The sequence below is a fragment of the Calypte anna genome, chromosome 1 (assembly GCF_003957555.1).
Source record: "Calypte anna isolate BGI_N300 chromosome 1, bCalAnn1_v1.p, whole genome shotgun sequence".
Lineage (NCBI taxonomy): Eukaryota > Metazoa > Chordata > Aves > Apodiformes > Trochilidae > Calypte > Calypte anna.
In genome coordinates, this window is record NC_044244.1 from 114,518,833 (window position 1) to 114,532,972 (window position 14,140).

General features: G+C 40.9%; 1 protein-coding gene across 1 annotated transcript in view; it reads left to right on the top strand.

Annotated features, from left to right (window-relative positions):
• Window positions 1–3,752: 3,752 nt before the first annotated feature.
• Window positions 3,753–14,140, top strand: part of RPGR (retinitis pigmentosa GTPase regulator) — a 53,289-nt gene continuing 42,901 nt past the window's right edge. Inside the window, exons 1-4 of the mRNA XM_030457679.1 lie at window positions 3,753–3,947; window positions 5,724–5,849; window positions 12,473–12,565; window positions 14,031–14,093. Of these exons, the coding sequence (XP_030313539.1) occupies window positions 3,872–3,947; window positions 5,724–5,849; window positions 12,473–12,565; window positions 14,031–14,093 (358 nt within the window). The 5' untranslated portion in view covers window positions 3,753–3,871. The remainder of the gene's footprint in view (window positions 3,948–5,723; window positions 5,850–12,472; window positions 12,566–14,030; window positions 14,094–14,140) is intronic.

Sequence of the window (14,140 nt, forward strand, 5' to 3'; positions counted from 1 at the left end):
CTTTTCTGCTGGTGAAGGCTTCCCTCAGTCCCACAAGGGATAGACACAGAGGTGTGTGAAGCAGAGAGCGAGCTGTGCTGCTGTACTAATGAGGGAAAAAGAAGAATCAAAGCCTTTGCTTCGGTTGTTCCAGCCAGGGCTGGGCCCAGCAGGAGCTGACACTGAAGATTTTCCTTGGTCAAACTCTGCAGAGGGATTTCTCACAGCATCCATTGCACCACTTGCAATTTGTCCTCTTTGTGGACTCATCATATCATACCTGTGTCAACACCATTTCGAAGCAATTTAATGCTTGTTAAATATTTGTGCAGGAGCACATGGGAGCAGAAGAAGGCAAAAGATTTGTCAGGGTACAGGATGAGTGGGACTTCCCATCCCCGGCATGACCTGGGCAGGGACTGGTGGCCCCAATCTGAGGTTCTGGGCCCATGGGCAGGGCCATTAGAGTTTATTTGTGCCCTCAAGGCCCTGACAAGAATGGAGAAGAAGCACAATTAAAAATGTGTATTTTCCTGGTGGGTTTTTGGACCAAGTTTTCAATTGTGCTATGAGAGCATTAAACAGCCCTCAGTGAGTGAGGCCCAGGAACTGAAATATTGAAAACTGTGTACGTCCTTACGCTAGATTGCTTCCTGTATAATCTGATGTTGGTCAAATGCTAAATACTAAAGTCATTTAATTTGAATTTCTACCTTCAAATATAATTGCCAGATAAGACTTTATGCCACATGTGCTGTAGGTGGTTTTGAAATATGTCCATTATTTTCCCATTTCCTCCTCTGTGTGAGGAGACATGTATTTCTGTAAATCAAGGTGATGGCATATCTGTCAGAGTAGGCAATATTATTGAAATTGCAATGTGAGGATCATATAATTAAAACACATAGAAAAAAACTTCTATAGCCCCTGAAAGAGAGGCTGGTGTGCAAACTCATGTCAGGTGATAGCTCCTGTTGGGATTTGTTCAGGACCCCTGATGCCAAAGCAAACCTGAGATCTTGGAAAAGTGCAGCAGCCTCCAGAGGAAATGTCAGGCATAAGAAAAATCCCACAGAAATTAATGGGAAGGAAATAGAACAGCTAGAAGAACTGCACACAGAGAAGAAAACTGGGTCATGGTTTCCCTCTTGGTTGCCCTTCTCTGGAAAATGATTCCCACGGCCTTCAAGCTCAGCCCCTGGGGAATGTATGTGTCACTAGTGGTACACAGGAGAAAAAAGGAAAGGGGACCAAAGTGTCCAGGCTCCCAGTCTCATCCTGCAGCCCCACAAGGAGCAGACAGTGCCACTTTGTCAGGTCAGCCCTGGACAGGGACTGCCCAGCCTTAGTTCCCATATGGACCATTTCCTTTGTAAGTTCCTCTGAGCCAGCAGTGGCACCAGGCGTGGGAGGAGACTTGGACCAGTAGTGGCATCACTGTTGAAACGATGCAGTTTTCTTGCATTTTGGGTCACAGCAGCACCTCTAGGTGCAGAGCCTTGAGCCCCTTCTTGTTCCTGCTAGCTGCCCTGGGGCTGCCAGGACTCAGTGTGCTACCATGTGAAAAACTGACTCATTCATTTCAACACCATAAAGTGCTTCACCTTTGAAAGCAGGAATGAACTGGTTTGGCACATTTCTATATTCCAAGGCTTTGTTATTAAAAATTAAGTTATAGCAGAACATAGGTTGAGACGCACTGGTGAAGGGAGAATAATGTACTGTAAGGGAAAAGTAGATGAATATAAAGCAATTATATCCATCTAACCATATAATAAAACATAAGGCCTGTTTCCTCTTTAAGCTGGCAGAAGGCTGACCCTTTGTTGAGGGGAAACAGCCCTCATGATGAGTGAAGGCAAGAACTGCATTCACACAGCAGTGGCTGTAGGATCATATACTGAGTACCCAATGCTGCTTCCTTTCAACCTGAAAGAAATACCTTGGGAGGCCAATATTATTTCACAGCTTATCTACTCTCCAGCCTCCTACCCCAAGAAAGGGCCTGGCTTTGGTACCTCCGAGAAGTGTAGGCTCCGAGAGGGAGCAGCTCCCAACCTACTGCATCCCACCATGCCCACAGCTGCATTATCCAGTGGTGCTTCTGCCTGAACCAGTGGGACAAAGTAGTGGAACTGGATCCCTACCAGACTGACCTCTGCTTCATCTGCATGCAGCAGTAGTCCAGAAATAAACCCAATTGCCCACTGTATAAGAAGTTTTTCCCATCCATCCTGCACTCAGTGGTGGTCAGTGAAGACTTCCAGGTTCCCAGGCTGCTTTCTGATGCTGATGCAACTCTGTCAGTAACTCTGTCCTTTCCCTGTCATTCCTTGTTCAAAGACCTTACAAGGTCAACTATCCTGCCAGCAGAGATACTTTTGTCCCATTTTGTGAGGTGGCTCCCATGTCTTCCAACCAGATGTTGATCCTCAAACAGGATACCACAGTCACTGAAAGCAAAACCCTACTGCAGACACCTTCTTCCCATTAATCTTCCTAATTGTTTTGCAGCCAATTTATATACTTGGCAACCACAGTATCTGTTAACTACAGTCTCAGGCTTCACTTAATTGAACAATGTTTTTTCAGTTTTATTTTGGACAGCTTTTGTTGGGCATCCCCTTGCTCCAGATTTAGGAGAGGGACAGGTAACGAGGGCAGAAAGCAATCAGAGGAAAACTGGGGTTCAAAGAGATGAAATCCCTGCCTCGGATAGAGGCAAAAATCAGAAGCACTTTTCTGTTCCCTGTTGAAAACATGGCCACCTTTCTCTGTGTGGCCTTCCATGGGCACCTCATCTTATGCACCAGCAACTGTATTGATTAAAGTCTGCATGAAACATGGCTTAAATTGGTTGTCCAGATGCAGCCTCTGTTGCAGTACATCATCCTGAAAGCAAGACCTTTTTATTTCAGCAGGAGATGACCTGGCATATCTGAAACACACAGGAACAGCTAGAAAATGGAAATCCATAAAATGACCATAGATTTTTTTTTGAGGAAGGCAAAAGCTCCGCCAGGAGTTTGGAACTGCACATTAAATACAGTTTAAAGGCTGTAAGCCCCTGGACTTACTCCAGCAGGGTCTGCACAATGGCCATCACCTCAGTCTCTCTACCTGTGTAAACGATTGAATGTCCTCTTGTGCACCCAATCAGACCATTTTACAAGGATAATCTGGTGCAAGAGAGACCATCAGAGGAAACTTGTCTTTTTAAGAACAGCAGAATCCCAGTGGACGACATAAAATTTCTGAGCTATCTGCTTTCCTTTCACCCGGCTGAGGCGAGGCAGATCCTCTGATCGCTCAGCAAAGCCAGCAGACGTACCAGGAGTCTGGCTCGGCTGCGCTGGGAGCATCTCAAGGCAGAGCCCCAGTGCGAGTTCCGCTGCTTTGGGAGCAAGGGACAAGGCGACAGAGCAGGGAGACGTGACACCCAGGCACGGAGGGACAGCGCCAGGAAAGCTAACTCCTGCTGGGGACAGACACCCAAGGGGCTTCAGGGAAAACGATGCTCCCTCTTTTCAGCCCCGGTGAGCCCCGCTGGGCGCCCTGCGAATATTTTGTGCTTCCCGTAGATGGGCGTAGGGGGGAGAGGGGAGACAGAAACCACCGCCAGGCGCGGGGAGCTGTAAGATGGCGCGGAGTGGGGGCAGCGGGGAGAGAGCAGCCGGGAGGGAGCCGCGGGGAGGGAGCCGCCGGGAGGGAGCAGCCGCCAGGGGGCGATCCGACTCCTCCCCGGAGGGCCACCCGCCAGGGCCGGGCCTCCAGCCGGTGGCGGTCTCGGCGGCGGGAGCTTTGCCGGCGCCGCTCAACTCCACTCCGCTCTCTATGTCGGTTGCCCGTGGCAGGCCCTGTGTTTACTTCCGGCGGCCCGGAGCCGCGCTGCATGGGGCGTGGGGGCGGCAGCCCGCCGCCAGCTGCCATGGCCGACCCCGCCGAGGAGGACGAGCTGCCGGTGCCCGGTGAGTGGTGCCGGTACCTCGCAGCTTCGGGGCGGGTGGGCGGGATGTCGTCCGCCCCCGTGGCGGTCCTTGCCCGCTTCTCCCACCGCGGCGGGGCTGAGCGCCATCACCGGCGCCTCAGCCGGCGCCTCCTTGCTCCGGCGGGCGGGCGGGCGGACGCGGCTCCTGGTCGCCTCGCTCGGCTCTTGGCGGCCTCCCCCGGATCCCTCCGGCTTGCGGCTGCCCGGCGGCGGGCTCCGGGCCGGTGTCTCCCGGCGTCTGGGCAGAAATAGGTGCGGTGTCGTCAGAGATCAGGCGGGGGCAACTTTGCTGGCACGGTGGAGCGCTGCAGGGCTAAGCAGGCAGCATCTTCAATTGATAAAGTTCTGGTCCGTGGTTTAAACTACGGTGATAAAAAAAAAAAAAAAAAAAAAAAAAAAAAAGGTGGAAAAGCTCATTTATGATCTGTGAGATATAATTTTATGAGTTGATAGGGTCTGTAGGGGTGGTGAGATGCTGGAAGAGGTTGCCCAGGGAAGTTGTGGCTGCCCTCTCCCCCCGGCAGTGTTCAAGGCCAGGCTGGATGTGGCTGTGAGCAACCTGGTCTGGTGGGAGGTGTCCCTGCCCATGGCAGGGGGGTTGGAACTGGGTGAACTTTAAGGTCCCTTCTAACCCAAATTGGGGGTTGGAATCTATGATTCTATGGTTCTAATTTTGACACTGACATCTTAGGTTTTAGTTGTGAAATGAATGGGGTATGAAGGATGTTTGTGAATTAAATCGTCTGCTTTTTTTATACAATGAATTAAGAATATATATAAATATACATATTCATATTAACACTTCTGAAAGAAAAGGAAACTAACCAAAGAGCTCTACTTTGGTGAGAATGCCAAAGATGTCACTGTAAGTGTGTTTGGATATTCAGCATGACTGTCTGGTTGGAGAGTAAAACTTTAAAAATAGAGGTTTAGGTTGCCTTTTAGCATGTCTGTGGGTGTAGGTGTGTCTACATAAAATGAGGAAAAACACAACCCTTTCTCTGAAAAGCTTGAGTTTGTCTGTTTGTTTTTAATAAAAAAGTGAAAGTAAATCACATCAAGAGAGAGTTGGTAAATGCATCACCCAAACCTGATGCTTAAAATAGCATGTAATTTCCAAATAGGGGAAACTTGCATTTACTAATTTCAAAATGAATAGCAAGTTTACAGTTTAAGAGGGAACTTTGGGGTTTGCTGCTAGCATACAAACTTTTGGTGATACTGTTTTCATCGAAAGTAAATACATGAAGATATTTCAGTGTTTCTATCAAATGATATGTAATTTTACAAAAGCAGCGTGTGTATTTGTGTTGTCGCAGCTTACTTGTTAACTAAAAGTCTGCAAGGAAAAGGTTTGTTTTTTCCTTGTGTTTTCTTCTTAAAAAAATTATTCTATGCTTAGAGCACAAGGTTTGACATTCTTTCATTTTTAAGACAGAAGGCCTAATTATGCTTTGCCACACTGTCTACATGGCTTTAGCAAATTTTTTGAATTTTAAGTTAAGGTGAGGCTACACCTCAAGTACTTTGAAGGACTAAAGTTTGAACCTGAAAATCAAATGGTCTTGATGTAACAGAATGGAACACAATGCTTCAGTCATTTAAAAAAAAAGAAAAAAAAACCCACCCAAAACCACCACCAACAAAACTATATGAAACTACAATGTGCAACCAAATTAATAGGAAATTACCATTTCAAAATGTATAATATGGCAAAATTTGTTTTCACTAAAATTGACATCCTCTTGTGTTTCAGAATCAGGTGCTATTTTCACATTTGGAAAAAGCAGATTTGCAGAAGATATTCCTAGCAAGTTCTGGTTCAAAAATGATACGCCTGTACTTATATCATGTGGAGATGAACATACTGCTATTGTTACAGGTCAGTACTGCAAATGGAGTATATGATAAAAGGTTATGTATTTGGACAGCTTGTAAGTTATGATTTTTATTTGAATCCCAAGGTAATATATCAAATGAGGTTGTGGAGAGGAGAGAGTACTGTTCTGTAGGGAACTACTGGATGTCTTTGAAGTTAGCATGAGATTATTGAAATTTTCACAAAACATTGCCATGAAATATCATGAGGGAATCTGTAGTATCTGAATGTATCACAGGATTTAAAGTTGACATGACTGTTCAGCCTGAATGTTTCTTATGAATCAGGCAGTGTTTAGTAAGCCATCTTAAATATAGAGGTTTGTATCTTGGAAGTTAGCAGTATCTTTTGAACACAGTCAACAAGTTCACTAGGAATCTGCCTGAAGGAATAAATAAAATTGTACCTCTAAAAGTCTGTATTATTGTTAACTGCCAACTGATAATAAACCTTGAAAGAGTAATTCAAAACCTTCAGAAAATCCTACTAAAAGCAGAAATAAATTGTATAGGCCTTCAAATAAGATCAGATGCAATACAGTGGGCAGTATTAATGTTAGTTCTCATTGCTTTGAAATGATGGAAACAATACTCATTGAAGAATTTGTTTAATTTATTTTACATGTAAAGGACTACTCTTCTGTTGACAAGCATGAGTGTCAATTGTATTGACAATCAACTTCAAATAGAAAAAAAGACTTTGTTGTTATGAAATTTACAGGAATATTTTCAGGAATTTTTTCATTGGAGTGTATTAATTTCTCACCAATGCCCAACTGGTTGTTGCTCACTGAATGATTCTTGATGGTTTCTTGCTATGTTCCCAAGTGTTGAAGACACTGGATTTTGAGAATGAACTATTCCAGGCATGATAAAAAAGTATTGATTAATGGACTGCAAAATATCTTGAGGTGAAATTATACAATTAATTTTTCAAGTCTAAATTAATCGAAGATAAATCATCCATTTGTTTATTTTGAACAAAAGTTCACACTTTTGCTTGGATCAAGTCAGTTCTATTAAATTGACTGTTGCATAAAATTGATCAGAATGTAACCTGGAGAACTTTGTAGTACTTTTTTTGAATTTTATATCTATATATCTATCTTTTTGTATGCCCACACCCAGTTTGAAATAGCACTAGTAAACCTCAGTTTAGACCAGCCAGTTTAAATTACCCCCTTGAGTTCCCTCAGCACAGTGTGCCAACACTTTTACATTAATTAGCAACAGGCCACTGGTTCCTCTGTCACTGTAGTAGCGGCCACTTGGTTAAAGCTTTTGAAGAAGCCAACGTGCATAGGTTTGCATGCAGCACCATTTCCATACTATTTCCCCTTCTCCCTCTTATTTTAGTCTATGCAGCACATTTTAAAAATGTCTCTGTAGCTGGCCTTTGCTGTTGTAGTGTACAGATACATCACCAGGAAAACTTACAGATAATTGGATCTCAATTTTCTCAAAGCTTTTGAGGAGAAGGAACTGTAGAAGCACAGTATAAGAATTGAGTACAAGATTTCTTTGATAGGAAAAGTTTTCTTTTGGACATTGTAAAGTAGAGGCAAAAGTGAGGGTAAAATACTGATCAACGAGCAAAGGCAGAGAAACTGCAGGACTCATACAAAAAAGAGAAGAAGGGAGAGAGAAAATCTTTGTCCCTCATTTGTTCTTCACACCTGTGCATGCCCGTGTGCACCTCGCATTTCTGCTGTTAGATGGAGCTGGATGAAAGTGGAATTACAGCCCTTGGTGAATGACATTGAGCTGCAGTAACACCTGGAATTAAAGCTCCAGAAGTACATGCCAATAATGAGTTTACTGAGAAAGGTACAATCCTTGTGAGAAACCAGGAGCTTCTTGAAATCCAGCTGAACTTGACCTGGAAGAGGTAAAAGGCAAACATCACAGAGGAAGGAAAAGTATCTCAAACAGGTGTGTGTTAATGCATGCTTCATTTTATTTTTAGTCTATATTTACGTGTCACAAAATTCCTCTCTCCTTTTTACATAACCCCCTGGAAGAGGTAGTGGGACCTATGAGGGTAGGGTACAGTGGGAATATGAGGCAGATTAAAAACTAAATAAATTAATCAGTATTACAGTAATACACCTCAACAATTGCACGTAAAAAGTCACCCAAACTGATAACAGAGATTCTTCAAAGCTGGTTTTGGGCAGGAGCAACAGTTTATGTAGCACTGATTCTTGTCTGAATGTGAATGAAGAAAACATACAGGAACAGTTAGCATTCAAAGAAAATAATCAGAAATTTTCATCTAATCCATTATCAGTATGCCCATAAGAAAAGTGTAAAGTAAATATAAACCACTCTGTTCTTCAGCTCTCTGACCAGTGGAAGGACCAGTGATAGCTACTTGCTGACTTTGAGTTAGCTGACTAGCTAGTCAGAGAAACATTTTGTTTTCCAGTTTTAGAGTTTGGGTTGAAATTTCTGTTTATTCATTTGCTCACTATCTTTTGCTCCATCTCCATTCAAATGTTCAAGAAGTAATCTTTTTAAGCAGTTGTCTTCTTTAGTTCTTTAATACAGTCATGAGCACTATATTCTTTTTTTATTATTCTTTTATGTATTTATTAATATAAGGCTGGAAGGGAGCTTGAAGATGATCAAGATCCAAACCCCCTGCATGGGCAGGGAACTTCCCACCAGACCTCAAGGCCTCATTCAGCCTGGTCTTAAACACTTCCAGGGGAGGGGCATCAACAGCCTCCTCAGGCACCCTATTGTTACTATTCTTACCCAGTATCTTACTACTCTCATGGTAGTATCTCATCTTCCAGTATCACTTGTAATATGTTTAATAATGTTTCTTGCCCCATTTCTGTATTTTTTTGGCCCAAGAATACTGACAGTCTACTCCCTGCATCCTCTATAACTGCAGGCTTTGGAAAGCAATTTGTTCATCCTGTTGGGAGCTGGTGTGAAGTAAGTTATGCTACATGTATTTTCCAGAATGTCCTCCCAGTATCTTTCTATTGATTTTTCTTTCCCACAAAATTCTTGAAGCTAACAGCTGTCTTATTGTTTATTTGCCTTAATTAGAGTATCCTAGGCAGCTTGCCCACATTTGATCAGAAAGACTCATCCTGTTCCCAGGGGGGAAAATGGAGATGACAGAAGACACATTTTCTGAACTCAGAGCTTGAGAGAGAATTGAAGGCCCCAATGCAAGAGGGTAGAAGGAAAGAAAAAAGTATCAAATGTAAAAGTAGAAGTGAAAAGAGGTGCCTGTGGAACCACAACGAGATAGGACGCTCATAATTTTAAGTTTTGTTTGGGGATTAAACATTCAACAATTTACACCAAAGAGACCTTGGAATCTTTCCAGGTCTTTCAGCACCAAAGTCCTTCTATTTTTTCCTGCCTACCAGTGGGCAATCAACTGCAGGTGGAAAATGAGAAAGATGAGTACACATTTGTGTTGATATTTTGGTATGTGTAATAGCAAGCAACATACTGTGCTTGTTTTGCTTGTGTGATGCTGAATGTCCTAAGTGTGACTGTTCTTACTGCTCAATAAAGCTTTCATTTTGATAATATCATGACTTGCCTGACAAAACTGATGTCATTCCTGTTTTCATGAGATGTACTTGAATTGTATATGAATTTTAAATTAACTTTTAACACAGTCATTCACAAAATAGCACAATAAAAATCAAACAATCAAACAAAAAAACCATGGCACTTGGCATATCATACTCTGTCCAAAATACTGCCTTTTACATTTTCTCAGATCTAGCTTCTCAATAGAATCTTGTAATAAGTGCTCAAAGTCTGTATATCATCTCCCCATTTGATTTCTTTCCCACATTAATTGATAAAGCAGGAAGGAGAATATGTAAAACATACCCTTAAACATAGGTGGTGGGAATACTTGGCTGCCTGCTTATCCTGAAGGATTAATACTCTGTTGAGGAATTCAGTTGGTATTTCCCAGCTGCTGAATGAATGCCTTTAGTAGCAGTTCATGGAGCAGGGCACAGATGACAGATAGAGTTCCTAGGAAACAGTTGTGGTAGCAGCTACACCTATGAGAAGTGTACTGTTTAGGAAGCACTCTCTTGCTGAAGTCCCTCACAAAACCTCTGTTCCTAAAGTTGTAAACATCTTGTGGTTTACCCAGTAGTCCTGAATTAATGCTGGTGAAGCGTCAGCTGGTGATAAGCCAATGCATGTATGCTTTGGGGAAGTACCCCAGTCTTGCGTCAGGGTGATGGAAGTTCATCTCTGAACAGTCCTAGCAGTCCCTTTCTTCATATCCTGTTGTTTCCTAGCTGCTTCGCAGAATAATAATCTTATTCTTCTGCCTTCTTTGGCTAACCATTCCATCTGGCATGTGGTCACAATCTTTGTATGTCAGCACCAAAGTGGAGGCAAAAAGACAAGTGCAATCTGAGTTTGCAAAGTTTTGAAATACGATCCTTACTTATTTTTCTTCTGTTGAATCAGTTCTCACATCAGTGCTTTGGCAATGATGACTGAAGATATCTCAGTAAGCAATTATGAAAACAGGGCCATTTGCATGCAAAATTCTGTCATGTTTCCTGGCCAGCTTTGATTCTATCATGTCTGTTCCAAAACCTGATTTGCTGTACCCAGAAATGTTGCTTCATTGCAGGCATTTGTTTAGGTTCCTTTATAGTGCCTATTAGTTTTCATTCACTGTCTGAATTACCTACTTCCTGTTTTCCATATTTGCTACACAGCCAAGTGTTGGAAGCATGAAATCATAAAAGGCTTCTGTCACTCAGTTGTAAAAAAAAATTTAAAAATTCCTCTCATGTATTAAGCTTCTTGACTTACAAAGCAATGCCTGAGAATTGAAAGACTGGTATAAGAAACAGCAGCTTATAGGATGAAAGGCATGACCTGTTGGAATTTTGAATGGATAAAAGCGAATGTGCTTAAATTGAATTACAGCAGCATGACATCATGTTCAAATGAGAGTACTACTTATAAAAGCAGTTAGAAGTATAAATCAAGCATACAGGGAAGAATCCTATACCAATATAGGATGCTGTTTGCTAATAAAAATTCTTTCTGTTAATGTGTTTTTTGCTGTCAGTGACAGATAGCTCTGCATGTGTTTTGACATGATTGCATTATGAAAATCAGGATGGTGATGGGGATTTAGATTCTGTTCATAAAATACCACCCAGCTAGAGTTGACCTCAGACTTCCTTTCAACTTTGTTATAAAGACATATAGCCACAGCTTCCAAAAATTGTCAAATCTAACAATTTGATTATACTCTAGACACTAGTTATTATTAGTTGTGGGTAGTTGTTTGGGTTTTTTAAATTCTGTTCTTAGATTTAAGAAAACACATTTCAATATAATATTTCAAAGTGTCTGTAAGTTGCATTCAGAATCTTCACTGGGGGCTGACACCAGTGAAGTACAACCAACTATAATATTTTGGCATTATTATATGGAATTGCTGTCATGCATTGTGATCATGTGATAATTGTTGATGGGTAGGTTGACAGTTTATGTAGCAACCTTGTGACTGAGTCTAGCTCACAAAGACCTTTATCAAAAGTAAAAACCCCCTCCTTTTAACAGCTGAAGAAAGTTGGGTTTTTTGTTTTGTTTTGTTTTGACTTACCAGTCTCCATTGTTCTGCAAAGATTTCTGTTGGAACAAGGGTTTTATCTTTGGATGTGAACTTCACAGGTTTATAAAAGGAAATAGTTTAAAAATTAAATGAAATTAATTAATTTTAAGGTATTGCTAGTAGTCAGTTTGGGTTGTCTAGTTTGCGTACCTGATGACAAAATTTTCATCTGTTCATCACCATGCTCCTAAAAAACCACTGGTTATTTGGAATTGCAACAGTTGATTGTTTTTAATGGTCAAAGCTGCAGGTTGAATGACACATAATACCAGTTTCTGAAGTATAGTTGTAGCATTGCTTCTGCTGAAGATTTGTAAGCTAACGTTTCCATTTAGGTTTACAAAACTCCCTGAATATATGGTGATTTTATGCATTCCCTCTTCCTAATGCAGAGTAACAAGTTAATACAATTTGTAAACACATTTGAAAATTATTAGAATCTATGTTTTGTAGAAGTGCAAATTTGTAAATAATTTTCAGAGAAGACATGTATGTCAGTAAAAGAAATAGTCCCACCTCCCAGCAATAAATTAAGCTGAATATTACAAATTCGTGTTTGTATTAATTATATAGCTGCATTATTTGTTCCTGTCTTTGGGGTAAAAGATGTGAGTGCTCAGTTAAATGTAGGCCTATAGCTACTGTGATTTCTGAACTGCAGGGTCTGTCCAGCAGTATATATTATTTTCTGCAAAGCACTTTATCTGTGCTGTAATTAAAGGAGAGAAAATTTGTTCTGCTTTCTGTTGCTCTTCTGGAATTTCTTACTTAAACAGTGCAATTGCTACTTTTGTACTGAAAAATCACAGAAACATTGATTATTGCTACAGGCACATTAATTATTGCTTATACTGAAGAATTAAATTGGATAATCGTATATCTTACATTAAAAAAGGAAGTAAAAAATAGCATAGTGTGTAAATTACCATCTTGTCTTATATAAGGTATGGAAACACTTGAATGGATTCTGACTGTGCATTTCTTTTCAGGGAATGGTAAACTATACATGTTCGGCAGTAACAACTGGGGCCAATTAGGGCTAGGATCAAAGAATACTGTCAGCAAACCAACATGTGTTAAAGGTTTGTTTAATTTTTATTTTTTTTTATCTTTTTGAAAGGAGTCCCTCGTGAAGGTACTTTGCAAGATGCAGTTTCAAAAATAACTGATTCTGCTGCTTTACTGTTCATTTGTTGCGTCGAACTGTGCAAGTTCATAAAGGTAGCTTAAAAGGATCTCTGGTTGATTGTCCATCAGTGCCAGGTTCTGGGTCATTTTGCCTCTGAAGATTACTTCAGATGTGTAGGATCCTGTCATTTTGGGAGAATTACATTTCATATAATATTTGCATTTTTTGAAAAACTACATCCTCATTGTGACTGCAAAAACATCAGATGCTTGGTCTTTGCAGCCTTGTCTAAGAGTTAGAAATCAGAATTACAACATCGTTGTTTAACCTTTGTATCACTTTTGTCTTAACACCTTTATGAATGAAAAAAAAAAATGTATCAGGAACTTTCTGCAAGTACCACTACGTTTTTAACAAGTGTAAGAGGTACCTGAGAGGTCATAAATGTTCATATAGTTGTACGAAGCAGTAAAATAAATGCCTGTATTCTTTCATGTGTTGTAAAATGTGTGTTTGTTCCGCTGTTATAATCTTGATCTTTCCTAGCCCATTTGATCTTGTCAAACAAAATTAAGTCTATACTTTGCCCCTGTCCCCTTGCTTATGTCAAGTTAGATCCATCCCATCACTGTCACTGGTCAGTAATTGGAGAGAGGATGGAAAATTCAGTGAGAATATTTTTCCTCTGTTTCTGAAATGGAGTTTCTTGTTATGGCAGAAAAGGTACCTCTGTAGTCTCTCTTTTCCACCAAAATAACTATTAATTCCTCTTGCGTACTTCCCTGTCTTTGCATCTCTCTGCAGAGACCAGACTGCAGAGAAGTACATGCGGTGGATGGGTGCACTGAAATTGAGATAGGATGGTATATACAAAAACTTGGGAAACTTCCCTTAGCAATTTAATTTAGTGATCACTAAGAGGGCAGTGCAGAGCAGAGGTCTAGCAAGAAAGGCAGCTGTGCATGTAGAAGGAAGAGGGGGATGATGAAGCAAAAGCATGGGAGGATTTTGAAGATATAACATAGTAGAAAAAGCATAAGAGGGAGTTAAGAATAGTACTGCTAATGAAAACTGAAGACAGCTTCAAGCATGCATTTTTCCCTGCAACTCCATATATTCTTTAAGTCATATCATGTAAATGGTATATTCTGGGGAATGTGGCATTGGGATGAAGTAGCCATCATGATGTTAACCCGAGTTTCATCTGTAAGTATTTAAGGTTCTCTGTATCTTTGTTTTTGAGGGGAATTCTGATTTAACATAATGTGCTAGGTTCAAGCAGGCAACAAATCTTGTAATTGTTCTGTTGGTAAAAATATGAAAAATTCAGAGCTCCCTCTAGAGCACAGAATATTTTGTTGTTGAACCAGCTGTCAGCTTGTTTATAACTTTTCCCCCCCTTTTGTTTTAATTAATAGCTTTAAAACCAGAAAAAACAAAACTTGCTGTTTGTGGAAGAAACCACACTTTAGTTTACACAGGTATGTAACTTACATTATAGGCATATGAAAGATAGATTTCTTTCTGT